This window comes from Cydia fagiglandana, chromosome 22 (assembly GCF_963556715.1).
Source record: "Cydia fagiglandana chromosome 22, ilCydFagi1.1, whole genome shotgun sequence".
NCBI classification, from domain to species: Eukaryota; Metazoa; Arthropoda; class Insecta; order Lepidoptera; family Tortricidae; genus Cydia; species Cydia fagiglandana.
In genome coordinates, this window is record NC_085953.1 from 11,434,987 (window position 1) to 11,462,144 (window position 27,158).

At 39.3% G+C, this 27,158-nt stretch overlaps 2 protein-coding genes and 1 pseudogene across 2 annotated transcripts in view; all 3 read right to left on the reverse strand.

Annotated features, from left to right (window-relative positions):
* LOC134675422 (facilitated trehalose transporter Tret1-2 homolog) overlaps positions 1-27,158 on the reverse strand; it is a 176,474-nt gene that overhangs the window by 79,234 nt on the left and 70,082 nt on the right. The window lies entirely within an intron of this gene.
* LOC134675672 (facilitated trehalose transporter Tret1-like) lies at positions 131-4,431 on the reverse strand (annotated as a pseudogene).
* On the reverse strand, positions 8,911-26,091 carry LOC134675429 (facilitated trehalose transporter Tret1-like). Its single transcript, XM_063533692.1, has 3 exons — positions 25,920-26,091; positions 10,952-11,087; positions 8,911-10,571 (listed from the first exon to the last, which is right to left on the reverse strand). The coding sequence occupies exons 1-3, from the start codon at positions 25,959-25,961 to the stop codon at positions 9,241-9,243; spliced, it is 1,509 nt and encodes a 502-aa protein (XP_063389762.1). The 5' UTR covers positions 25,962-26,091; the 3' UTR covers positions 8,911-9,240.

Genomic DNA, 27,158 nt, shown 5'->3' on the forward strand with positions numbered 1-27,158 from the left:
TTCAAATTTAGTCGGCTCAAAAGTATTCTTAGTGACTTTTGCTTTAACAAAAATCATTATACTTCGTTTTTTAAGCATTAGAAAAATGGTTAACAATGTTGATGTAATTATTTATTCACTGTGCCCCTACCTGACACTGTTTGCCTATATACTCAGTAATAGACTCGATGGCTTTCGATGATAACCTAAATCATGGGGGCACTGCACCTCCGGTCTGCATTGTGCAATTTTAAAGACGTCAGCGATAACGTCGACATTAACTCTTCCGGCGACAACGGACGTCCCATAAACTCCTCCTCGATATCCTGAAGAGTTCTATCCTTGGTCTCAGGTAACACCATCCAACACACGACCAGGCAATACCCGACTATCCCAGCATACATGCAGTACGCCCCAGGGAGGCCTATCGTCGCAAAAAGATACGGCAATGTCTTGACCGTCAGGAAAAGATTCACAGAAACGAAGAGGACGCTTATGCCGCCAGCTAAGCTTCTGTATTCTAATGGAAACAACTCTCCAGCTATTATTAGAGGTAGCGGTACTGTTCCTGTAGCAATAGAAAACATGTGGATATGAGCTAGAATTACACCTATTAATGGATGGTCGTATGGAAGATAACCATGTGTTTTGGCGTAAGTATACGCAGCTATCGTGAGGTAAGCACAAATGTTGATTAACGCAGTGCTTAACAATATAGTCCGTCTTTTTATTTTTTTGATGACGTATACAGCGCTAGAGTTTGATATGATCCTCTGTGTGCCAAGACTGATAATGATCAGACTGAACATGGCATTTGGTCCAACCACATTCTCTAATATCTTGGTGGTGTAAGCTGACATAATGTTCGCACGTCCCCATTGTCCTAACGTATAAAGGTGCATCATTATAAATATTGGTTTATAGAATTGTCTTTTTCGCACCGTCTCATTCAAATACACTAAACCGCTCTTCAGTTTCCATAGAAAAGAATCGTTTACACCAGCATCGTCTTTAGATTCCCTGAGAATAGCACTTGTTTCCATCATTGCATGTAGCTCTTCCTCTTCTTCGTACCCTCTAAGCCATCTAAAGACTTGTTCACATTCCTCGTATCGTCCTTGATCAGCTAACCAGCTTGGCGATTCGGGTGAATTGATCACAATCAACAAATTGGTAAAAGATATAAAAGCGCATAAAAGAGCTGCTGTTTGCCAACCGAAATAAGACCCAACTGTGTGAACAGTTAGGACCCCAATTGCGATGGCTAGAGAGAGGGTCGCAAGGAAAGCGCCTCTGTTCTTTGGGCTTGTATACTCTCCTATAAGTACTGGTCCTAGTGTTGCGATCATTCCCATGGAGACCCCCTGGAGGAACCTGGCGAGCAGAAGGCCAGAGACGCTGGTGGCCAGGAGGATGCTAAACCAGCCGACCAGCATGGGCAGGATGCTGACCAGATTGGCGGTTTTGCGGCCAATTTTGCCATTATCGTGGGGACGATGAAGTTTCCAGTCACGAGAGCGAAGCCAAGAATTGAAGCTGAAAATTAAGACATGAAACATGATTTGAGAAATATTGATCTTTTTCATTAATTTTATTTATTAGATACTGCCTTATATGTAGCATTAAATACGCCTTTTGTACGAGGTGTATTTGCAGGCAGGTATATAGTAAATAAATAAATATTCTGAGACAAATTTACACAGATCGACCTAGTCCCACAGTAAATTCAACAAGCCTTTTTAAGACTGTATTAATAAAATACACTAGCGTATAGTTACATAAATATGTAATAAGTATACGTAAAAAAAATCCATAATTCTGGAATAAAAGTCCGTATTGGTCTATCAAGAAAAGTCTGCGGCGATTTTGATAGCCCACGCAGTGCAAGTGTTATTTATACCTACGTCATAATTTCATAGAAGTTTGACGTTTAAAATAACACGTGCACTGCGTGGGCTATTAAAATAGCTGCAGACTTGGTCTAACTCTAAATGCCCTTACCCGTTTCAAACCCAGGACCTCCCAAAGTGTCATTCTATGGAACTTGCTAACTATGTAAACAAGTCACTAGTTAGGGTTCCGTACCCAAAGGGTAAAACGGGACCCTATTATTAGGGTTCCGTACCCAAAGGGTAAAACGGGACCCTATTACTAAGACTTCGCTGTCCGTCCGTCCGTCCGTCCGTCCGTCCGTCCGTCCGTCCGTCCGTCTGTCACCAGGCTGTATCTCACGAACCGTGATAGCTGGACAGTTGAAATTTTCACAGATGATGTATTTCTGTTGCCGCTATAACAACAAATACTGAAAACAGAATAAAATAAAGATTTAAATGGGGCTCCCATACAACAAACGTGATTTTTGACCAAAGTTAAGCAACGTCGGGAGGGGTCAGTACTTGGATGGGTGACCGTTTTCTTTTTGCTTTTTTTTTGCATTATGGTACGGAACCCTTCGTGCGCGAGTCCGACTCGCACTTGCCCGGTTTTAAATTCATCATTCAGAGACAATTTCAATATGGCGGTTTGTTTACATAGTTAGAAAGTTCCATAGAATGACACTTTATATCACTACCGAATAGGCCATGAGGCCGTCAAGAAAAGTGAATAGTATCCATAGTACTAGGGAATAATGCTCCCAGTACTGAGTTTGTATGGCGATAACCGGGAATTCCCGGTTCCGGTACTGTTTGTATAGCAAACCAGGTACCGGGAGCACTCCCTACATAGTACCAAAAAGAGAGGGGTCCTGTCATAGTAAATTATGTAGTCACAGTAAATTTACTGCCATCTATCGAGACACGACTAAAACTCAAAATGAAAACGTATGAAATTATCAAAAAAAATTATATATATGGATAAATGATTTTATTATTTTTATATCATTTTGATCCGTGTTCATTCACTGATATCTATGTGTTAAAATTGTTAAATATGAAACGGTGTCGTCACGCCATCTAGCCGAGAATAGACTAAAGGTGTGTGCGGCATCTATTCGAGAATGACTTTTTCATAAATTTGAATTTTTTGTTGTTTAAGGGAGTTCCCTCTGCCAACAAACTGCCCTGCAGTTTGGCAGAAGAAAAACATCTGTAAAATAGGGTTTATTTCACCTGAATAAATGATTTATTTATTTTATTTTTATTTTTTTTCTTGAATTCCGAGGCACGTTTTTTCCTTAGACTTTATTCGTCTTATACGAAGTTACATATGTCTTTGATAGTACCTATCCAAGATCCGCTGACGTCATCCACAGGTATGGGTGAGTCGGATCTTTGCAGCTGCGGCAGCACCACAGCCGTGAAGCCAACTGTTAGTCCATGACCAGCCATGTTCAGGCACACTCCTGACGTCACGAAGCACTGTCAATTAAAATTTTACTTTTAACTTATAATTTTTTGTATTTCGTTTTTTTTTTTCGTGAAGTTTTGTGCTGTCGGCGGTGGAAGTGCATGACCCTTTATGAATGAATTCCATTCCTAATGTGTCTATGCAGTTTCGCAGCTTGTTGTAAACACTAACCCTGGCTTGTGCTGTTGATACTTGTGTGTGTAACTGATTTGTAATTAGATTTGTTCTTTGTGTACCTACTTAATTTTTATAAGTGAGAACCTGTAATTGGCTCTGTAAATCTATTGTGGTTTTCAGAAATGTGTCTAGTTGTTGGTTTTCCATGTATAGTAAAAATAAATAAAAATAAAAACATATCGCGTCGTATGGAGTACCTATTAGGGCTCACTTAGACATACGAGAACTCGCATGCGAGTTTCATTACATGGGGGTTTTGATCGGTCGGTTGAATTAGACGTAACCAACAGTCCGCGAGTTCGCGCGCCGTCTAAATCAGCCCTTAGGGTATATGACAGTAGAGATGCCACGAATATTCGGCAATTATTCGGTATTCGGCCTATTCGGCCGCTTTGCCGAATATTCGGTATTCGGCCGAATGTTGCCTACTATTCGGCCGAATACCGAATATCTGTTGCACCTACCTATAAAAGAAAAAATTCACAAAAAAATAACTAGAAACTAGGTATATTATTTAAAATGTTTTCTTGGAAAGTGGTTAAATACGAAGGCACATTTTTGAGCATTAGTTGATTCCAAAATATTTTATTTTTATCATGGGTCTGATTTAATTGACGCTAATTACATTCATTAATTCTGTTCAACATAAAAATATATCTTAGCAAACGTTGTGTTTTTTCGGTGAACAGTTTTAATAATAATTGTGACTCAAAATGTTCGCATGTCACGCCGAATATTCGGTATTCGGCCGAGAGGGAGGCCGAATATTCGGTATTCGGTATTCGGCCAAATCCACTATTCGGGGCATCTCTATATGACAGTCACTTGCGTAAAAACTAGTGCCGGCACTAATTTCTTGTATGAGAATAATCAGAAAATACAAATACTTACTTGTCTTTGAAATGGTGAAAACCAAATTTTTGTCATTTTATCTTATTTTGTATTCGAGCACTTTTTAAACCGAAAGACATCAGACATCACTCACAACTCGAACTCACAAAACGCAAGAAAATTATAACTCAAAGTTAATTAACTTCACACGTAGATCCATAATCATTTTGAAAGCATAATTAACAAAGTATAGCATTGCAATTCAGCGAGGTAATGCTGCCAGTGTCTACGGCACCTTGCCGAGTGATTTTTTATTGTAGTTTAGGTTAAGGGACGTTTTATTTATATTAATTTAGAATTACTTTTAGTTAATACTTTTTTATACAATAGGTATTTATATTTATTTGCTTAAGGTTTTGAAAGGTGCAACCATTTTCACTTCACGTCTCATAATAATGGACTAAATTAAATTGATTAGATATTTGGTGGTATACCGACTTTTACTACCTGTTATATGATCTTTTACAACCATCTATCGTACAGTCGCCATCAGATATATCGGAGCGGCCAAGGTGCTCACAAATATCTGAGCACGCATCTATTGTCAAGGCGTTAGAGTGCGTGTTCAGATATTGTGAACACCTTGGCCGCTCCGATATATCTGATGGCGACCGTACAAAGGTCAGATAAACAATTACTATATCAAATATGGACAGATTAACGGCCCTATTCGAACTTCGAACCATGCAAGTTCGTCTTCACAAGACAAGCGACCCGATATCCATCAAAAGGGGCGTGCGACAAGGAGACACCATTTCACCCAAGCTTTTTACGGCGGTACTAGAAGACGTCATAAAAACGCTTGCATGGGACAAGACCGGTATTAACATCCATGGTGTCTTTTTGTCGCACTTGAGATTCGCCGACGATATTGTTTTGTTTGCCGAGTCCCTGGATGATCTTCAAAGCATGATTCAAGGACTATACCATGCTTCTATAAAGGTAGGTCTTAAGATGAATATGTCCAAGACCAAAGTTATGACGAACATCACTGGCAATTCGAATCTCACCGTAACGGTGGGAGACGAAGAGCTGGAGGTGGTCGAGCAATACGTGTATCTTGGACATATTCTATCTTTCGACAAAAAACATCAGGAAAAGGAGATCTCCAGAAGAATCCAGTTGGGTTGGGCGGCATTCAACAAACTTGCGGACATCCTCAAATCTGAAAACTTTCCACAATGCCTGAAAACTCACCTCTTTAATCAATGTGTCCTGCCCACCATGACATACGGTGCCGAGACATGGACGCTCACTAGGGGGGCTGTGCATAAAATACGAGTAGCACAAAGAGCCATGGAGCGCTCCATGCTCGGCATTAAACTGCAAGACCGAGTGAGGAATGTCGAAATCCGACGCCGCACCAAGGTGCGAGACGTGGGTGACGTCATATCCAAGCTTAAATGGAGTTGGGCGGGACATGTTGCTAGGCAGAGTGATGGCAGGTGGACCAAAAGGTTGACAGATTGGTGGCCACTTTCGGATGAAAGAAGCGCCTGGCGTCCGTTGGCTCGTTGGGTGGATGACATTTGGAAAATTGCGGGGCACTTTTGGATGAGACTAGCCCAGGACCGGGATAAGTGGCGTACACGAAGAGAGGCCTATGCTCAGCAGTGGGTGGGTGGGTGGGCTAGAATGATGATGATGATGATTCGAACTTTAAGATACGTTAGTTAATAAATCTAGAAACGATATGGATGAGATAATTATGTCTGTGTTAAAATACTTAAAATGTCGGTGCCATTCGGGAAATGAATTAGAGATTCTCTAGATATGAAATAGTAAATATATGTGATGTTCCGCGGCAAAAGGTACCTTATGGCGGCTGGCGCTTAAGCTATTATTAACGTCGCTTCAATATTCAGCTGAGGCAGCGGTACCTTTTGCCGTCGATCGTCACATATTTGTTTGACGACCGGTCTGGCCTAGTGGGTAGTGACCCTGCCTGCGAAGCCGATGGTCCTGGGTTCGAATCCCAGTAAGGGCATTTATTTGTATGATGATGCAGATATTTGTTCCTGAGTCATGGGTGTTTTCTATGTATTTAAGTATTTGTATATTATATATATCGTTGTCTGAGTACCCACAACACAAGCCTTCTTGAGCTTACTGTGGGACTTAGTCAATCTGTGTAAGAATGTCCTATAATATTTATATTTATTTATTTATTTATTTATATTTATATCTTTACTATTTCATATCTAATGAGTCTCTGCTTCATTTCCCGAATCGAGCCGTTTGACGTTTCTTCAAACAAAAACGTATTTTTTATACTGACACATCTAATCCATATCGTTTCTAGATATATTAATTGACGTGTGTTAAAGTTCGAATCGGGCAGTAATTCACTTCTTTTGTTTTTGTTTTTATGTCTGCTGGATTAACTCTTTGCACTCCATGCCTAATACGCGTGGCGTGTCTTTTTAAAATGTTATCGGAACGGAATGTACGAAGGTTGATATGATATTGGAAGACTGTACTTGGGGGCTATTCATAAATTACGTCATTTCAAATTAGGGGGGTCTGGACTTCAGATGACGGTAGCATGAAGTAGGAGGAAATGGGGTCATTTGAAGCATGATTTTTGGATGATTATAGGGGGGGGGGGTCAAAAATCGTCAAAAATCGATGACGTAATTTATGGACAGCCCCTTGTGTGCGTCAGTCGACGTCATAGTGGTCAAAGGTTAATGACCTTCAGGTATTATACCTTAGACCTAGACATGTATTTTTTTTATAAAAATCACTTATGTAAAAATTTCATGATTTTCATTATTAAACTTCGGAGGTAATTTTTTTAAACCCTCATAAATCAATTTATTTCACTATGAAATTAAAAATTCAAAAATTGTTTTGAAATTTACAATTTGAGCTCTTTCAAACGATACTCCATTTTTTGATCTAGTAACTAGACTTTGAAATTTTCCCCCTCCTCATATGGATCATTTAGAGAAATAACATTATCAGTTGTCGGAGCTAACGTTGTTCATCACTCTTCCACAAATCGATAGCTTAAGTAGTTCTCGAGATATTTAGCGATGTGACAGACAGACGGACGGACGGAAAAGGGCAAAAGCCACTTTAGCCAACTTTCTTCAGTCTATTTAATTCAGAATATCCCAACATAAAATCTAAACACATTACTAATATACCTCTTACTTACACTATCAGTCCATTATGACCCCCACCCAGCCCAAAAGTGCCAAAGATCCTAGCAGCCTTACCGTGCTGGATGGCAAGCGATATCTGTTGGACTAAAGGTGGCCACTGACGAGCCTTCCAACAGTCCAAATAGCGTGGCTGCAATCCAAAATACGTCCGTGAATGTCAAAAACGTACAATGTTCAATATTAGGATGCCGTCCATTTGGATGAATCCATTGTAACAGCATCCATTTGGAAGGCTCGTCAGTGGCCTGCTTAAGGTAAGACCCTGAACCCGGATCGCACCTTCTGTCACGTAGACGCCGCCCCGTCTCTAACCAACTTCTTTGCCTCCGAACACCACGGCCCAGCGGTTTCCACCGCGACTGAACAAAATCGTACGCTGGTTCTAGGTTGGCATGGTTGGCGTATTTTATGCGTTTGAGCCTCGCGGCATTCGCCGCGGCTGCGCCTGTTAACCTGCTAGCGGGAGCCAGTTGAGTAGGCGCAAAGTACTCACGCAGGTTGCATCCCAGAGCAAGCAGCGGCCTTTGGCCCACGGAACCACCGTTAAGCCGTATTCAGATTACCACTTCAGTACCTATGTTTAAACATTCTTGTACGAACAGCCAGATCAGCCTTTGACAAAGTTTTAAGAGCAATTTAATAATATGTTATGTCGTAAGTATAGATCTTATCAAAACGTTATTGATTACTGGCGATTGGTTTACTGACACAGAGTAGGTGATAACGATGGCTTAGGAAGTTGATAACAACGACCTTCGTAGGTGCAGAAAGGCCGGGCCAATGCAGCTTCAATGCAGTCAAGAATCAAGACACTAAGCATCTTCTGTTGTTAAATAAAGATTAGGTATAGTTTGAAAAAGTCATGTAATTCTAAATTCCTATATGTAATACTTAATCTAACTTTAAACTTAATTGCACAAAATATTTACAACAAATACGAGACATGATGTTTGCCAGGCTAACGGTAACTAATAATAAACACATAGCTCAGTACTTAGTCCATCGCTTTCACCCAATCACCTAGTAGGTATGCATTTTAGATTCCATCAACTCTCAATAAGTCCTTGGTGCTGCCTCTGCATGCGTCCCGTGACACGGGCAAGGGCGGCATCCGCTCGGTGTACCCATTACATTTCATTAAAGTGTCTCTTTTGACATTCTCTACGTATTGGGTATTGGCTTCGACTCCGCGCACGACTCCCAAAGGTCTGGAACACCATTTTTTCGTGATGGGAAAAACACAATTTATTTATTTAATGTATTTATTTCGGATAGCAAGATCCATACTTTGCAGTTAGTTACATTACATAAAATTAATAAACTAATTAATTTAAAGCATTGTCAAATCATAACATCACTTACAAATAAAATTAGATAAAATGTCCGGTACTAATTTGATTTAAAATAATAATAATTTAATATGTAAAGATTGCAACGTAATAATAATGATGCCCGAATTTATAATGTTTATAAGTAATGTTCTTTATGAAATACTTTATTCCAAATCCCTCTTTCAGTTTTGCTTAATATTTTCAAAGCCTCGTAAATAAGACGGTAATAGAAAAATCAAAACAAAACTACCTACAAATTAACTATTCGACATGAGTATCCAGACATTCTATTACCAAAAAAGTACTTATAACTAGCACAATAAATACTTGATGTAAAACTAAAATTATATCACAGGTTGGCTGCACCGGCGGTCAGTTTTGTACATCATCAGGGAATGCAAAGACTGCACCGACTTCATTTCCTCAGGGGATAGTGGTCTACCTCTGAACTCGTCCTCTATGTCCTGAAGAGTCCTATCCTTAGTTTCTGGAAGGAAGAACCAAGCTACGACCAAACAGTAGGTCACTATACATGCGTACATTACATACGCACCATGAATACCAATTTTCAAGAAGAGAAGTGGCGCAGTCTTGATCGATAGGAACAAGTTTGCAGACAGGAACAAGACACTTATTCCTCCGGCTAAACTTCTAAATTCCAGAGGGAATAATTCTCCAGCGATTATAAAAGGAAGCGGTACTGTCCCTGTAGCTATCGAGAAGATATGGATGTTAATCAGGACAATGCCTATCATGGGATGGTCGAATGGCAGCATTCCGTGCTGCTTTCCGTAAGAATATGCTGCGATCGATAAATATGCAAACACGTTAATTGCAACAGTGGCTAATAACATCGTCCGTCGCTTCACTTTCTTAATTACGAACACAGCACACGTGTTTGAGATGATTCTGTGTACGCCCATTGTGATGACTAATAAAGGAATGTTCGATCCCTTGCCGACAACGTTCTCAAAAATATCCACAGTATATGCCGCCAGGAGATTAGCGCCTGACCACATGCCCAAAGTATAAATATGCATCATTATGAAAATCGGCTTATGGAACTCCCTTTTTCTAATCGTTATTCTAAAATGCACTACATTCCTTCTTAATTTTTGGAAGAAGGTTTCTGATGAACTCACTTCGGCTTTGGATTCTCTAATAATTATGCTACTATCTATCATCCTCTGTAGTTCGTCTTCTTCGCCGTCGCCTCTGAGCCATCTGAATATTTTTCTGCTCTCATCATATCTCCCTTGATCTGCCAGCCAGCTGGGTGTCTCAGGTGAATAAATAACTATAAGTAAGTCTATGAATCCTATGATAGCGCATACGAGGGCTGTTGTTTGCCAACTGATAAAAGACCCCATGGCGTGTACAATCAGGACTCCTGTAGCGATTGTAACAGAGATGAATGCTAAGAAAGGTCCTCTGTTTTTGGGGCTGGTATATTCTCCGATGATGACAGGTCCGAGGGAGGCGCTCATACCCATGGAGATGCCTTGGAACAGCCTCGCGACGAGCAGGGTGGGAAGGTTGGTGGCGAAGAGAATACAGAACCAGCCGGCGAGCATGGGAGCTATAGAGACGATGTTGGCGGTTCTTCGGCCGTAGTTGGCCATCACGGTCGGACAGATGAAGTTGCCAGCGACCAACGCGAATCCCAAAATTGAGGCTGGAATAATGAAAACCAAATATCAGATTGCGGTTTTTTACAACTGGTAAGTAAAGCTTCATTTAAGATAAACGTACTAGTCCTCGACGTGTTTATGCCTAATAGATGACACCTGATGTCACGTCTATTGACAATGACTTAAGTTTCAAGTTGTTAATGTACTAGGACCGCGTCGAGCACCAGTACGTTTATCTTAGTCGGTTCAAGAACTTAATGCGGTTCAAGAATTTACATTGAGGTACTTATTGAGGACCATATAGGTATGACCATATACCTGACGCGCTATATGGCCCTCAGTTTGGAGACTCCTGATTGCAAGCAAATTCTTGAACCCTCTAAACGGGGCTTAATCTTAGGGGGATTTCTGTAAGCGCGCCCACCTATCCAGGATCCTGACGAAGCGTCAATAGGGATGATGGAGTCTGGTCTCCTGAGCTGCGGCAACAGGATGGCAGCGAAGCCCACCGTCAGCCCGTGGCTCGCCATGTTCAAGCATACTCCTAGGGTCACGAAGCACTGTAAATAAAACAATCCAAGTTAAATTAATTGGTAAATTGTTTCACAAATTGACTATGGGTCTCCCAAGATACGACAACAACAACGATACAACGATATACAGGGTTACTTTTTTACCGGTACAATAAATTTTACCACATCATTGGTATCCATAATACCTAGATCACATTGACAAATAATTTTTTTTTTCGCATCAATTAATTTATCCTTCACCAATTTAGTAATTTCTGGTTGCACTAATTACAAGGTGTCAACGGTATGAAATCGCGCGCGATGACGTAAACAAACAGTTGCCAGTTCGTGCGTTTGCTAATTGATGCGTAAGGCATCCACATTTTCTAGTACTTTAGCGGATAAGTTCGGGCATTGGTATTTTTGTTTTTTTTGTTCCCAAATAGTAGTAACAAAGAATGCTGGTATTTTTTATTTTTGGCAACAATTACGTATGTTGATTTATTCTACTGGTAAAAAAGTAACCCTGTACAATATATAAATACTTGAATAGGTACATAGAAAACATCCATGACTACAAATATCTGTGCTCGTAGATCAAATAAATGCCCATACCGGGATCTGATCCCGGGACCATCTGCTTCACAAAGCAGGGTAACTAACCACTAGGCCACAAATATACATATACAGTATACAAAATAGTTAAAAGATTACAAGATACTTAGTTAAAAGATGTTTAAAAGGTTACAAGATAGTTAAAACATACAACGCGATGCGATGTGATTTATTAAACAATATGAATATGCAGCCAAATTCTAGAGATTGAATCACACGAAATCGCCGCCAAAAAATCATCATCATGAAAATCTTAAAAAATTCAAGGTCATGAAATATATTATACCAGTGAAATTTATCTATAACAGCTATCTTATTTGCAAATTTTATCGACATTGACGGTTATTATCGATAATCGTTATCTTTACAATCATATCAAACAAACACGTCAATTTCAATTTCAAAACACAGGATATTTCCGATTAGATTTTCGACTAGGTATACGTTTTTATCGGCAAGATCATTGGCTGTAGTTTTTGCGTCTTAAAAATACGTCCTATCTGCTCGAAGTACTGGAGGCCACCCGGAGAAGCTGGGGGCCTAGATAAGATGACAATTCTGCATCGATAAACGCCAAACGAAAAGAATAAATGTATAGGCCTCGTGCATGAACTATAGGGGGCAGCATAGGAGCCTTCAGATTTTTGGCGCGAAGCGTAAATGTGTCGTTTATGCTTCCGATGTAGCCCACAAGATGGCAGAATTTATTGCACAAGGAAACGTATCGAGGGGAGCGGTAGATGGTAGCACTTGCTTTGGCAATGTACATGTGTATATATTTCCGATTCAGGCCACAAGATGGCCCTTCAACGCGCACGCTCCCTATGGGGAGTCAGCCCCAGCAGGGATGTTGCGCATGCAGATTTTTTGACATCCGCGGATGCGGATGTCAAGATTTGGTACTTAAAAAACGTCATATATCATATTTTTATCATTTTTTATTTAAAAAAAAACGAAACGTTTAGTATTTGAGCAAGAATATAGGTGCCTTTTATTTAATAAACAGTAACTTGGCCGACTTTTCGGGACCTAGACGATTTCGATATATATATAATGACGAAATTACCTAGCACTTACGCCGCCGGCGCCGCCTCTAATACGTTTCTGTTACCGACTTGGTCGACATCCGCAACATGCGGATGCTGCGCATCGATTTTATGCGGATGCGGATGCAGAGAATAATGCTGATGCGGATGCAGAGAATAATGCAGATGTTCCGCGGAATCGGATGCGGATATTCGCAACATCCCTGATCCCCAGATGCTAGATGCTAGAGTCTGTTCGGAAAGAGAAAAGTCGTGGAATGTATTGGGCGCCATACATTCCACGACTTTTCTCTTTCCGCAAAGTTAGGTGACTGTTTCCAGGCCCTATTTCACCAACGTGACAGGTCCGACAATTGTTGACATCACTGTTACTGACGTCACAGGCCTCCATAGGCTACGGTAACCGCTTACCATCAGACGGGCGGTGTGGTTGTTTGCCACCAACATGATAATTAAAAAACTCCACTATATCGCCAGTTAATAAGTACTTATTTCGTGAAGCTAATGACAATTGTCACATGAAATACGACAATTTTCACGAAATTCTGACACAGAACTCATTTCCTGTCAAGAATTACCGAAAGTAAGCGATAACCGCAGCCCATGGATGCCTGTGACGTCAGCAACAATGAGACTTGTCGAATTGTCGCACCTGTCACGTTGGTGAAATAGGGGCCAGGGGTTTTCTATCAACGATTGTCTTCTAGGCCCCCAAATTAAATTAAAAGACGAAGTTCTCAAGTGGATCGGTGAAAGTTTTGCCTCTCTATCGCAATTGTGAATTCATACGTAAGTGCGATAGAGGCAAAACTTCGTTCGTGTTTCGCGCTAGGCCCTCTGACCTAAGGTCCATGGCCCTACCTATATTACTTATTCAATTCAATGAAATTTAAACCATATTCGATTGCAACAGAGTTGCTTTTGCTTTGTTTTGTTCAGTTTTTAAACAACGCAAAATCAACTCTATTTCCTACACTAAAGGTTCAAATTTCTGTGGCAATTTTGCAGTTTTCATTTGTATGGCTGGGACTTAGAAGGACAGCAGGCATATCAAAAATAGTAGGGATCCGTTTAAGAGTGCTATTACATTTCGGGGTTGAGCGAGTTTAGGTATTTTACGCGCTGCGGCAGGCCGAGCGAGCTCAGTATTCCGATCCCTTCTACCACACTCGCACTACAATTATGGATTAAACATTCTTGATCCATCGCGAAGCATATTGAAATCAACCATAACAACACTAACTGTACTTAACTTATAAAGTCCTAAAACTGTTATTTGGTAAGTACGAAAATACTAAATGCAGTGCAAATGTACATAGGGGCTGTTCATAAATTACGTCATCTATTTTTGACCCCCCCCCCCATCCCTCAAATCATCTAAAAATCATGCTTCGGATGACTCTGTTTCCTCCTACGTCATGCTACCATCATCCGATGTCCAGACCCCCCCCCCCCCTCCTCCCATTTGAAACGACGTAATTTATGAATAGCCCCATACTCGTACTTATGAACGTATATTACTCGAAAGAAATTATAGGTACTCGCTTATTTACAAGAATCAAGTTACAAGAAACTGAAGATACACAGGGTCTGATGATGGAGCTGGAAGGTGGCCACGGGTACCAGTCTATCATGTAACTAAACCACTTCGTGTTTGGGCTCGTTTAATTCGTCTCAACAAGATCTTTGACACAAGACAGTATTCAGGGTCTGATGATGGAGCTGGAAGGTGGTCACCATTACCAATCAACCATACAACTAAACCACATCGTGTTTAGGCTCGTTTTATTTATCTCAACAAGATCTTTGACACTAGGTGATACTCAGAGTCTGATGATGGAGCTGGAAGTTGGTTACCGGTACCAATCAACCATGCAACTAAACCACTTCATGTTTAAGCTCGTTTGACTAGTCTCAACAAGATCTTTGACACTAGGTGATACTCAGAGTCTGATGATGGAGCCGGAAGGTGGTCACCGGTACCAATCAACCATGCAACTAAACCACTTCATGTTTAGGCTCGTTTGATTAGTCTCAACAAGATCTTTGACACTAGGTGATACTCAGAGTCTGATGATGGAGCTGGAAGGTGGTCACCGGTACCAATCAACCATGCAACTAAACCACTTCGTGTTTAGGCTCGTTTGATTCGTCTCAACAAGATGTTTGACACTAGGTGATAAACCAAACACGAAGCCCAAACACGAAGTGGTTCAGTTATGTGATAGACTGATACCCGTCGCCACCTTCGAGCTCCATCATCAGACCCTGAGTAGTATCTTGTGTCAAAGATCTTGTTGCGACGAATCAAACGAGCCCAAACACGAAGTGGTTCAGTTACATGGTAGACTGGTACCCGTGGCCACAGTCCAGCTCCATCATCAGACCCTGAGTACTAACTTGTGTCCAAGGTCTTGTTGAGACGAATCAAACGAGCCCAAACATGAAGTGGTTCAGTTACATGATAGCAGTGTTGGCAAAAAATCAATTCGAATTGACGATTGAGAATTGACCGATCAATTCGAATTGACGATTGACGAAACTAATTCTAAATCTACTGGTTGAAGATTGACGATTACTAATCGTTAATTCAAATTGATCGGTCGATCCTCAATCGTCAATTCGGATTGACGATTACTTTGTATGTACCTACCTAATGTCCTTTTTATTTAGGCCATTTTTGTGAAACTGACCAAATGCGTTCAAAAGCGGTGTCTGAGTTTACCAAAGGTTCCGAAACATGTTTCCGACGGCTATATGAAGGATGTCCTTTTTGGAACATTTTCGGGACTTTCCTTAAAATTAACCGATAGCGTTCAAAATCGATATCTGAGGTGCCCAAAGGTTTCGAAACTTGTTTCCGAGGGAAATATTGAGAGATGTCCTTTTTTGAGACATTTCTAGAAATTACCCGATTGCGTTTAAAATCGATATCTGAGGTAAACAGACGTTTCTAAACATTTTTTCAACTGCAATATTGAAAGGTGTCCTGTTTTGGGACATTTTAGTGACATTCTTTGAAAGTGACTGATTGCATTCAAAATCGATATCTGAGGTGCAAAATATGGTTTCAACGGCAATATTTAGATTCTACACTTTAGCCGCGTACTTACTTTACTACACCACCTTGCTGAAAAAAGGTCATTTCTCGTTATTGCCGTCAGAAACATGTCTCGAAACCTTTGGGCACCTCAGATATCGATTTTGAACGCAATCGGTTAATTGGAAGTAATGTCCCATAAATGTCCAGAAAAAAAAGGAAACTCCGTCTGTATTGCCGTCGGAAACATGTTACGGAACCTTTGGAAATCTCAGATATCGTTTTAAAGTGCCAACGATCAATTTAAAAAAATGTCCCGAAATGGAAGGGACATCCTTCAATACTGACGCGCGAAACATTTTTCGGGACCTATGGTCGACATCGATTACGAATATGAACGTAATTGGCCAATTTCGAAAAATGTCCCTAAAAGGGACATCAGTCAATACTGACATCAGGAACATGTTTTCGAACCTCTGGGAACCTCAGATATCGACTTTAAGTCCAGTAAGTAAGTGCTTAAAAAGGACACCTTTGAAAACTAATCTTAGGGAAGGGAAAGGGACCCTAGGTTAATCTAGATTGAGAATTGATTTAATCCGAATTGAGGATTGATGCGTTAATTCCAATTGATTCAATCGGATTGACGCGTCAATCAGAATTAAATCAATTCGAATTGATCAATTCGGATTGACGCGTCAATTCGATTGATCAATCCGGATTGATTTAGTTCAGATTGATGCCAACACTGCATGATAGACAGGTACCCGTCGCCACCTTCGAGCTCCATCATCAGATCCTGAGTACTATCTTGTGTCAAAGATCTTGTCGAGATGAATAAAACGTGCCTAAACACGAAGTGGTTCAGTTACATGATAGACTGGTACCCGTGGCCACCTTTCAGCTCCATAATCAAACCTTGTGTATCTTCAGTGTCAAAGATCTTGTTGAGACTAATCAAACGAGCCCAAACACGAAGTGGTTTAGTTGCATGGTTGATTGGTACCGGTGACCACCTTCCGGCTCCATCATCAGACCCTGAGTACTATCTTGTGTCAAAGATCTTGTTGAGACGAATAAAACGAGCCTAAACACGAAGTGGTTTCGTTGCACGGTTGATTGGTACCGGTGACCACCTTCCGGCTCCATCATCAGACCCTGAGTACTATCTTGTGTCAAAGATCTTGTTGAGACGAATAAAACGAGCCTAAACACGAAGTGGTTTAGTTGCATGGTTGATTGGTACTGGTGACCACCTTCCGGCTCCATCATCAGACCCTGAGTACTATCTTAAGTCAAAGATCTTGTTGAGCCGAATCAAACAAGCCCAAACACGAAGTGGTTTAGTTGCATGGTTTATTGGTACCGGTGACCACCTTCCGGCTCCATCATCAGACCCTGAGTACTATTTTGTGTCAAAGATCTTGTTAAGACGAATAAAACGAGCCTAAACACGAAGTGGTTTAGTTGCATGGTTGATTGGTACCGGTGACCACCTTCCGGCTCCATCATCAGACCCTGAGTACTATCTTGTGTCAAAGATCTTGTTGAGACGAATCAAACGAGCCTAAACACGAAGTGGTTTAGTTGCATGGTTGATTGGAACCGGTGACCACCTTCCGGCTCCATCATCAGACCCTGAGTACTATCTTGTGTCAAAGATCTTGTTGAGACGAATAAAACGAGCCTAAACACGAAGTGGTTTAGTTGCATGGTTGACTGGTACTGGTGACCAACTTCCGGCTCCATCATCAGACCCTGAGTACTATCTTAAGTCAAAGATCTTGTTGAGCCGAATCAAACGTGCCCGAACACGAAGTGGTTTAGTTGCATGGTTGATTGGTACCAGTGACCACCTTCCGGCTCCATCATCAGACCCTGAGTACTATCTTGTGTCAAAGATCTTGTTGAGATGAATAAAACGAGCCTAAACACAAAGTGGTTTAGTTGCATGGTTGATTGGTACCGGTGACCACCTTCCGGCTCCATCATCAGACCCTGAGTACTATCTTGAGTCAAATAAATACATATAGAATGTCAGGTCGTTTCAAATATTTTTAATCCTGTCCGGTAGTTTATTAAACTGTACCATTATAAATTATAATACTATAAAAACAGTGCTAGGATCAAAGTCTCTCGTTGCGGTTTACACGCACACAGTATAGCGTTTTACACGGCGCCCGCCGCACACAATGATAAAAAACCTCGTCGTCGCCGTTGAAAATGTGCGGAGCCGACCGACACACGTCCTGCCTGTACAAGCTCTGCCGCGGCACTGAGCTGGCGAGCGCGCGTCATCGGTAATATAGAGTAGTTTTCAAAAAATTGCCAAAAAATTATAGTAGAATTTCATAAACACTAATGTATACCAACAGTATAAGCAAACGTTGCAGATTGCTTGAGTATGAAAATGACTTCGATATTAAGTAGATTTTCGTAGAAATTGACACTTGTTTCGGAGAGAAAATTGAGTTCGTTTTACTTTGATTTTCTCTTTCTCAAAGGTATGTAGGAAAAATATCGTTTGATATGCCTAAAGTACAGGGTATTAGTAATACAAAATAGCCAGGTTTAGCAGAGTAAACTTCTCAACATTTCCAAATAAGAGCTTGCCGTTCAGTGCTTCACGGGGTTTTTCGGAAACGACCATCAGAAAAAAATTCATTACTAATTTAATAAGTCCTTTTTCTAATATTTACAACGATATTTAAAAAGATAAGAAGACGCTTTTACTGGAACAAGTACTCATTGTTTCTAATAATGAGCACAAAGTCCTGAATTCCGTCGACTAGTATCATCAATTTTGCATTATTTCGACTTTTCTTGTAAGAGCGCTCGTAGGTAGAAGAAAAAGTAAAAAATTAAATAAAAAAACCGCGCATAATGCAAAAAAAAAACAAAAAAAAGCAAAAAGAAAACGGTCACCCATCCAAGTACTGACCCCTCCCGACGTTGCTTAACTTTGGTCAAAAATCACGTTTGCTGTATGGGAGCCCCATTTAAATCTTTATATTATTCTGTTTTTAGTATTTGTTGTTATAGCGGCAACAGAAATACATCATCTGTGAAAATTTCAACTGTCTAGCTATCACGGTTCGTGAGATACAGCCTGGTGACAGACGGACGGACGGACGGACGGACAGCGAAGTCTTAGTAATAGGGTCCCGTTTTACCCTTTGGGTACGGAACCCTAAAAATGTCATCAAACGTTTGTACAAGCCATTTTATAATCTTCTAATTGGTGTACAGTGTGGAAAGATAAGTCGGGCTCTGGAGGGAAACTACCTTTAATCCTTAAGTTGGCTCATTTTACTTAAAGGAGACATTCCTTTATTTTTTTAAATAAATAAAACTGCATTCAAAGATTTTCTAAAACTCGCTTGCCTCGCCCGGGACTCGAACCAACTAAAAATTCCAAAAAATAAACACTTACATACAATATCTACTAGTCGATACAGTTAATGTTTATAGTTAATGTTTAGTTAATGTTTACATTTTTCCAAGAAACATTAGGTCTTACACTCGACTTTCGTACAAAATATCCATAAAATCGAATATTTAGTACCTACTCAAGATTTTTTTAGAGAAGCCAAATTGAAGAAAAAAAAGAAAAATCTTTAAATGCAGTTTTGTTTATTTAAAAAAATAAAGGAATGTCTCCTTTAAGTAAAATGAGCCAGCTTAAGGATTAAAGGTAGTTTCCCTCCAGGGCCCGACTTATCTTTCCACATCCACACCACAAAATAGATAGGTACAGAAATCAATCTACATACAAAGCGCGCTCGAGCAACGCACACATAGACACTGCTCACGGACACGATATCTCGGACCGGTTGGGACCACTGCGAGCGCGAGTGCCATCCGCTTGAGACACGCGTCTGTGAACTTTTTTGTGCAAAAATGGAGAAACAAAAAAAAAGTTATTATAACCGTACAGTGGACGGTTGTTTAAATTCAACATTTAATGGTGAATTGTCGTTTTTTAAGCTACCAGTGGCTTCAGAGAGAATGGGAGTGCGAATTTATTACATTGTACATGCGAATGCGAATTTATTACACTTTAAAATATAGAAATCGTGCATTTCGCCAATCTCGAAATCATCGCAAGATATTTTCTGTGACAAATTTATAAATTTTATAATATAATAATGACATTAAAATTAAAATACCTATATTTGAGTTATTAATGTTATTATTAATTTATATTTCCATTCTTCCTCAACAATAAATCAAACAACTAGATACGAGATACGATACGATAGATACGAGTGCCACTACCACGATAGTTTTTTGTGCATAATAAGCCATACCTTCATACATAGTTCGCAACCCTAGAGCGACTGCCGAGCGTAGGTATGAAAAGTAAAGTACATACATGTGATTGACTTCTGTACTTATCTGTTTTGTGACCACACTTTATCTTATGATACGAAAGATCAAAGATTAAGCGTGAACCGGTATTTCTGATAACCTACAGGGTTGACGCAACACCATGGCACGTGCTTCTGTGATGACTGATGAGATATCACACAGCAGAATAATTTGATCACATTCCATTATCACATGTCCATGCCATCATCATCATCATGCTTTTAACTGACGATAATCTTTTAACTCTCGCCCCAAGAGTTTAAAGGTGACAGTCCATTTCCAACGACAGCTGCATTACTACTGTTCACTTTACTATGGAAATTGACAATAACAGCGACGCGTTCAGTACTAGTAGTGCAGCTGCAGTTAGAAATGGAATGTTACAGTCGCCATCAGATATATCGGAGCGGCCGAGGTGTTCACAATATCTGGACACGCACTCTAACGCCCTGACAATAGAGGCATGTTCAGATATTTGTGAACACCTTGGCTGCTCCGATATATGATGGCGACTGTACCATAAAATTTATTATCAGTGACAGACTTACATATGTGTACCTTATTTCAACTTAATTGGTACTTAGTAGTTTCGGAGCCAATACGCTCTGACAGACGGACAGATAGACGCACAAGTGATAAGGATTCCGTTTTTTTTTGAAGTACGGAACCATAATAAATATAATGGTACTGTCCAAACTCTTACACAAAGATATGTTTACACTTTTGGACCTTACGCCTCTGTAATAAGGCGAAAAATGTAAACATATCTTTGACGTCGACGGTACAACTGGTACAAGTCTCACAACTAGGTACTGTGGTCAAAAACAATCCTCAAATATCTTTGCTAAAGTGCAGCTATCTAAACTAACTAAATTAGCATACCGAATGGTCCAAACCTCGACGTCCATAAAGTAATTGCTTCACCCCGGGATTTCTTAACAAAAGCACAGTATAATAAAGAGTACTAACGTACAGTATGGACACTCCCTGCCTCCCGTTGAAAGTGCCGCCCACCCGCTCTCGGTTACCTCACAGTTACCGGCTGGCAAGGACGCGACGACGCGGTGCGCAGAGCGGAGGCCACGTAAAATATTCAAATATTAAACAAATATTTACAAAACCTATCAGGTCACACTGAAAACAACACAATATCTATATGAACAAAAAATCATGTTTTCAACTTACGTAATATTTTGGTGGCCTGATTTCCTTACAAAAAATTTCTTACTTTTTTATATTCAAAATAGGAAACTATCGTATAATTCGAGCTTAGATACCCACCTTACAGCATAATACGATTCTTAAGCCGACCACTGACTAACAGTCCGCCGGACGATATCGGCCTGTCAGTTGTTCGGAACTGTCAAAATTTTGTTCTAACTGACAGGCCGATACCGTCCGACGGACTGTTAATCAGTGGGCCCCTTTATTTATTCCTAATTCGTGCAATGAGTTTTGAGTCACTGAGGTCATCGAACTTGACAACAAAATGGCGAGAACCCTCGCACGTCTTATCTCACTCACACAAGCATAGTACGCGTTCACCTACACGAGCTTAGCTGTGCGCATAGGAACGCGTTTGTTTCATACATTTGATCGCCAGTGTCCGGGGTGTGACAAAAGTTAAAAAAATTCATAACTCGAAAACTACGAAAAATCGGCTAAAATACATGGGGTTATATTCTGATAGCCCACGACGTGAGGAATCTAAACAAAATTTTGGACGTCAAGGTTTGGACCACCCTGTAGATAATATATACTAGCGGCTATGTAGCAGTTCTTAAGAAAATAACATTTTCTCAAACATGCAATGAAATATTGATGTTATGTTCCTTATAATAGGCTGCGAAGTATGACGTTTCAGGCGCGGCTAAAACAAAAGGTCGTTAATGGAATTTCATACACATCTTGCAGGCCTAGGCCGGCAAAGTCCTCTTTTTTAATTTTCATTTCACAGATATTTGTGACACAGCATCGTGGCATTCGTCCATTAAAAAAAACTAGAGGCAGTATTTGCTTTATGGTTCGTAATGACACTCTGCCACTATGCCTATAAAAAAAAAAACAAAAAACAATGTTTGCTATAATTTGCAGTTTTATTTGTATAAAATCAACATGAACTTAATAAATAATACATTCTATAATTTTAAATTATAAATTTAACTACACAAATAAAAACATTTAAAATATTTCATCTAAACGTTAGCGGTAAAAAGGTCTACTCAAACACGCGTAGTTATATTTTTTAAATTGTTATGGAGGTAAAGTTGAAAAATATTCATTCTGTTTTATTGGATTTATGGTGCGTTGTTGATTTTTTGACTTTAATATGAGTTCCGACGAAATAATGAAATTAATATTAATTGTAATCGTAAGTGTTGGAATTGGCAGCGTAAGCAGAATTGATTTTAAATAACTTGCTGCCTCTGCCGCCAAGTCAAAGACGAAGTACCTATGTATAATTGTATATGGTTGCTTATGGCAATTTTATTAATTGAGAAACTTAGAAAAATGGCTTACAGTTTATTAGAAACAGTTTTGTGCCATATTTTAAATGAATGTAACTACAAATTCGTCAACACTGGAAATTATACTTATTTACTCCATGCATAAAGCAACGATGTATGTGAAACATGATATCAACATGAAAGACTATGTAAACTTATGTGACGAAAACAACAGTCAGACGGATACAAGGCGAAAAAATCAAAGATACATGAAAATATACGGGTAGTAAAAATACACGACTCATATGTGATAATGATATAGGTACGTGTTGGTTATATTTTGGGTGTAGTTTACTTTTAGTTTTTTCTATAAATAAAACTTGGGTTTCGTGGATTTTTTATTTTATTTATTTCATTGCATGTTTGAGAAAAGCACTATACATACCTCGGCGGGAAATGGGGTTGCCCGCGCTCAGACCTATCCGGCCTCGCTTCGCTCGGCCGTCTATATGTCTTCGGCCGGCAACCCCTTTCGTCCCGGCCTCTGTAGTAATGTACTATAAAAAATTGGACTACACCAAAGCCAATATTTCTTATGATGCAAATGCAAGTAGCCTATTTTTTAGGGTTCCGTACCCAAAGGGTAAAACGGGACCCTATTACTCAGACTTCGCTGTCCGTCCGTCCGTCCGTCTGTCACCAGGCTGTATCTCACGAACCGTGATATCTAGACAGTTGAAATTTTCACAGATGATGTATTTATGTTGCCGCTATAACAAAAAATACTAAAAACAGAATAAAATAAAGATTTAAATGGGGCTCCCATACAACAAACGTGATTTTTGACCAAAGTTAAGCAACGTCGGGAGTGGTCAGTACTTGGATGGGTGACCGTTTTTTTTGCTTTTTTTTTGTTTTTTTTTATGCATTATGGTGCGGAACCCTTCGTGCGCGAGTCCGACTCGCACTTGCCCGGTTTTTTTTGTTGGACTCTAGATACTTAATGTTGTCAGGAGGTTTTACCTCGGCATAGTTTTCAATCTTATATGCATTTCGTTTTACTTCAATGCATACAATGGACCTACTATTCAATTGATTAAATAGTTGTCATAAGTACGAGTGGTAGATTAGATTAAGAAGCGCTGGTGGCCTAGCGGTAAGAGCGTGCGACCTTCAATCCGGAGGTCGCGGGTTCAAACCCCGGCTCGTACTAATGAGTTTTTCGGAACTTATATACGAAATATCATTTAAAATTTTCCAGTTACTTTTCGGTGAAGGAAAACATCGTGAGGAAACCGTGCTAATCCCAATAGGGTCTAGTTCCCCCTCTGGGTTGGAAGGTCAGATGGCAGTCGCTTTCGTAAAATCTAGTGCCTACGTCAATTCTTGGGATTAGTTATCAAGTGGACCCCAGGCTCCCATGAGCCGTGGCAAAATGCCGGGATAACGCGAGGAAGATGAAGAAGACTAGATTAGATTAGTTTATCTATTTCATCAAAGATGATTACATAATAAGTTTGAATTGGTGTCAAAAATATTTATAAATAAAAAAACCGGGCAAGTGCGAGTCGGACTCGCGCACGAAGGGTTCCGTACCATAATGCAAAAAAAAAAAAAACAAAAAAAAGCAAAAAAAAAACGGTCACCCATCCAAGTACTGACCACTCCCGACGTTGCTTAACTTTGGTCAAAAATCACGTTTGTTGTATGGGAGCCCCATTTAATTCTTTATTTTATTCTGATTTTAGTATTTGTTGTTATAGCGGCAACAGAAATACATCATCTGTGAAAATTTCAACTGTCTAGCTATCACGGTTCGTGAGATACAGCCTGGTGACAGACGGACGGACGGACGGACGGACGGACGGACGGACGGACGGACGGACAGCGAAGTCTTAGTAATAGGGTCCCGTTTTACCCTTTGGGTACGGAACCCTAAAAATTATATCATGAACGTCATAAAATAATCATAATAATTAATGTTAACAAATAATGAAATTAATTGTACTTAGCTGTAATAAGTATTGCTTAAAGCTCACTGAGTGGCGTCTTTGAATAAGAATAATGTATAAAATACTTTTATTACTTATTAGGCTTTATTAATTGTACTTTTGTGCACATAAAAGCGGTCGAGCTAGTCCAATTTTACTACGTTTAGAAGCCTTTTTTCGGGCAGTCGTGTAAAGATAAGTATAGGCAAAGAGAATAGATAGTATAGAGGGCTATTTCCAAAGTAAATTTTGTAGTCACGGTACATTTACTGCCATCTATTGACACACGATTAAAACTTAAAATAAAATTGAAAATGTATAAATTAATCAAAATATGTTTACGGATAAATGATTTTTAATTTTTATTGTTCCATACTGACTCCATGTTTTTCACTGACATGTGTTAAAATTGTTAAATATCAAACGGTGTCGTCAACGCCATCTAGCCGAGAATAGGCCAAAGGTAATGGCGCCGTCTATTCGAGAATGACTTTTTCTTGATTTCCGAGGCACGTTTTTTTCTTAGACTTTATTTATCTTATACGGACTTATACATATATATATATCTCTGGTATAGGTGACAGATTTCATATTTTTCAATACGCATAATGCTAAAATAAAAACGAAAAGTCACAGTGTTGAGTGACGATATGACGCACGAAACTCCATCGCCAGTTCAAGCCAGCTCGCGTTTTTTTTTTGGCGTTATAATTACTTTTTCAACACCAGTTCATAAAGGCTCTCGATTTCTTCAAAAACTGATGAGAATGTTGCATTTTATCTACAAGTGTCAAAGTAATCTGATGCAATTTTTGAGTTGTTTACTCATAATGCTAAAATCATTTGAAATCATCATGATGAAAATGATTTTGAACAAGAATTATTCAATAACGTATATTTGGATTTGTATAGAAATTTTAAAATTTTCAACGCGTTTGTTGGTGAAAAATGTTGTTTCTTTCGGTGGTAATGTTTTTTTAACCCTCATGCTTTAAATCTTCGCAACGCTCCAGATGCCACTTTTGGAACTACTCGCGCGTGGTTCAATTTGGAATATATTATATATTATTTATTGGAATATACTAGTATATATTGATTTGTTTATAGATTAGATTAGATTAGATATTTTATTTCATGAAAGACAATTACATAATAAGTTTGCATTGAGTCAAAAATATAAGAATTTCTATCATGATCGTCAAAGTAAAATAAAATAAAAATGAAAATAATAACAATAATAATGAATAATGAATGATGAACACTGTACAACATATACACTGTGTTTTGAGTTTTTACACGTTAATAGCACTAGTAGAACAGAGCACATTTATGTGCCAAAAGAGAATAATAAACAGTAATTCAAAAGTCACCTGCTTCTTAAATGGCGTTATCCATCCGGATTTCTTCTCCATCTTCACAATACGCACACACAACACTTCCTAAACCGAATATCAGCTACTACATTATATCTTAGAACTTATCAATATCTCATTCAGATAAAATCAAGTGGTTCTCTATTTGTGAGTGGATACCGCCGTCTAACAACCATGACTGGACTTATGCCAATACAAATCCGTAGCTAGCTTCTGTACCTATGAGTATTTATTTTTAAACACAAACAAAATAAAACTTACCTAAATAAAGCATAGAGCATAATTTAGACTAGCATAATATCTTAAGAACGCAATGCCAATTTCGTATTGAATTCTCGGTGTAAAAATAAATGTAGTAAGACTCAGTTTCAAGTAAAGGATAGCAAAACTGTTTATGTAAATTTTACGTAATTTGCGGAGAGTTTATATAAATAACATAAATACTTAATGAAGCTATACTACTTATGTAGAAAGCACCACGTGTCATAGAAAATGACATGTCGCACGCCTCAGTCCGGGCACGGCCTGGTCTAGCGTGAGTAGACTTTAGGCATTTAAAAATTATAAAGGGGATAATTAAAGCTTTATTTAAAAAATCGCTCAGTGAAGGGTTCCGTAGTTGGGGGGAGCTTCGTAGCACTTTTTACCTACTAACAAAATAAGACTTTCAATGATTCAAAAATGGCTGGACCGATCATGTTCGCTATAGTTTTCATTATAAGTATTTAGCTTTTGATTTACGATTTTTTTCATATTTTTAGGACCCACGGTTCAAAAGTTAGAGGGCACATATTAATATTGTTGACCACCAGTCACCATTAAAATAGTGAAGAATCAGGCGTTACTTTGCGGAAATCCATATTAAATTAAAACCAAAATATTACTTTGCAATATTAGCACTGATTAGCTAGCACGTTATCTTTTCACGGATTTATAAAGTAATATTATGGGTTTAATTTTTTAGTCACCATTGAGTCAAAGTAAAATAAAAAAAAAAATTATTAAGTACCCTAAAACATTTTTATTCGTACTTTTTTTATTTTACCTTTCTGTCGCTATGCAATTATGCATGATGCAATTATGTATCCATGCCAAATTGCAGCTTTCTAGCACTATAACGACGGAGAAAAGCCGCGGCCGGACAGACGGACGGCGAAACTATAAGGGTTCCTTGTTGACTGTCGGAACCCTAAAAAGTCATACGTAAGTATATGTCTATTATTATTTCATGAAATA

What these genes read in the sequence shown, in the direction of transcription:
- LOC134675429 (XM_063533692.1), bottom strand. Translation starts at nt 25,961, where the DNA reads ATGGAGAAGAAATCCGGATGGATAACGCCATTTAAGAAGCAG. An exon ending in TAACGCCATTTAAGAAGCAG is followed by an intron (nt 11,088 to 25,919) that starts GTGACTTTTGAA and finishes TTTTATTTACAG; the next exon opens with TGCTTCGTGACCCTAGGAGT. An exon ending in TTCGTCAGGATCCTGGATAG is followed by an intron (nt 10,572 to 10,951) that starts GTGGGCGCGCTT and finishes TCATTATTCCAG; the next exon opens with CCTCAATTTTGGGATTCGCG.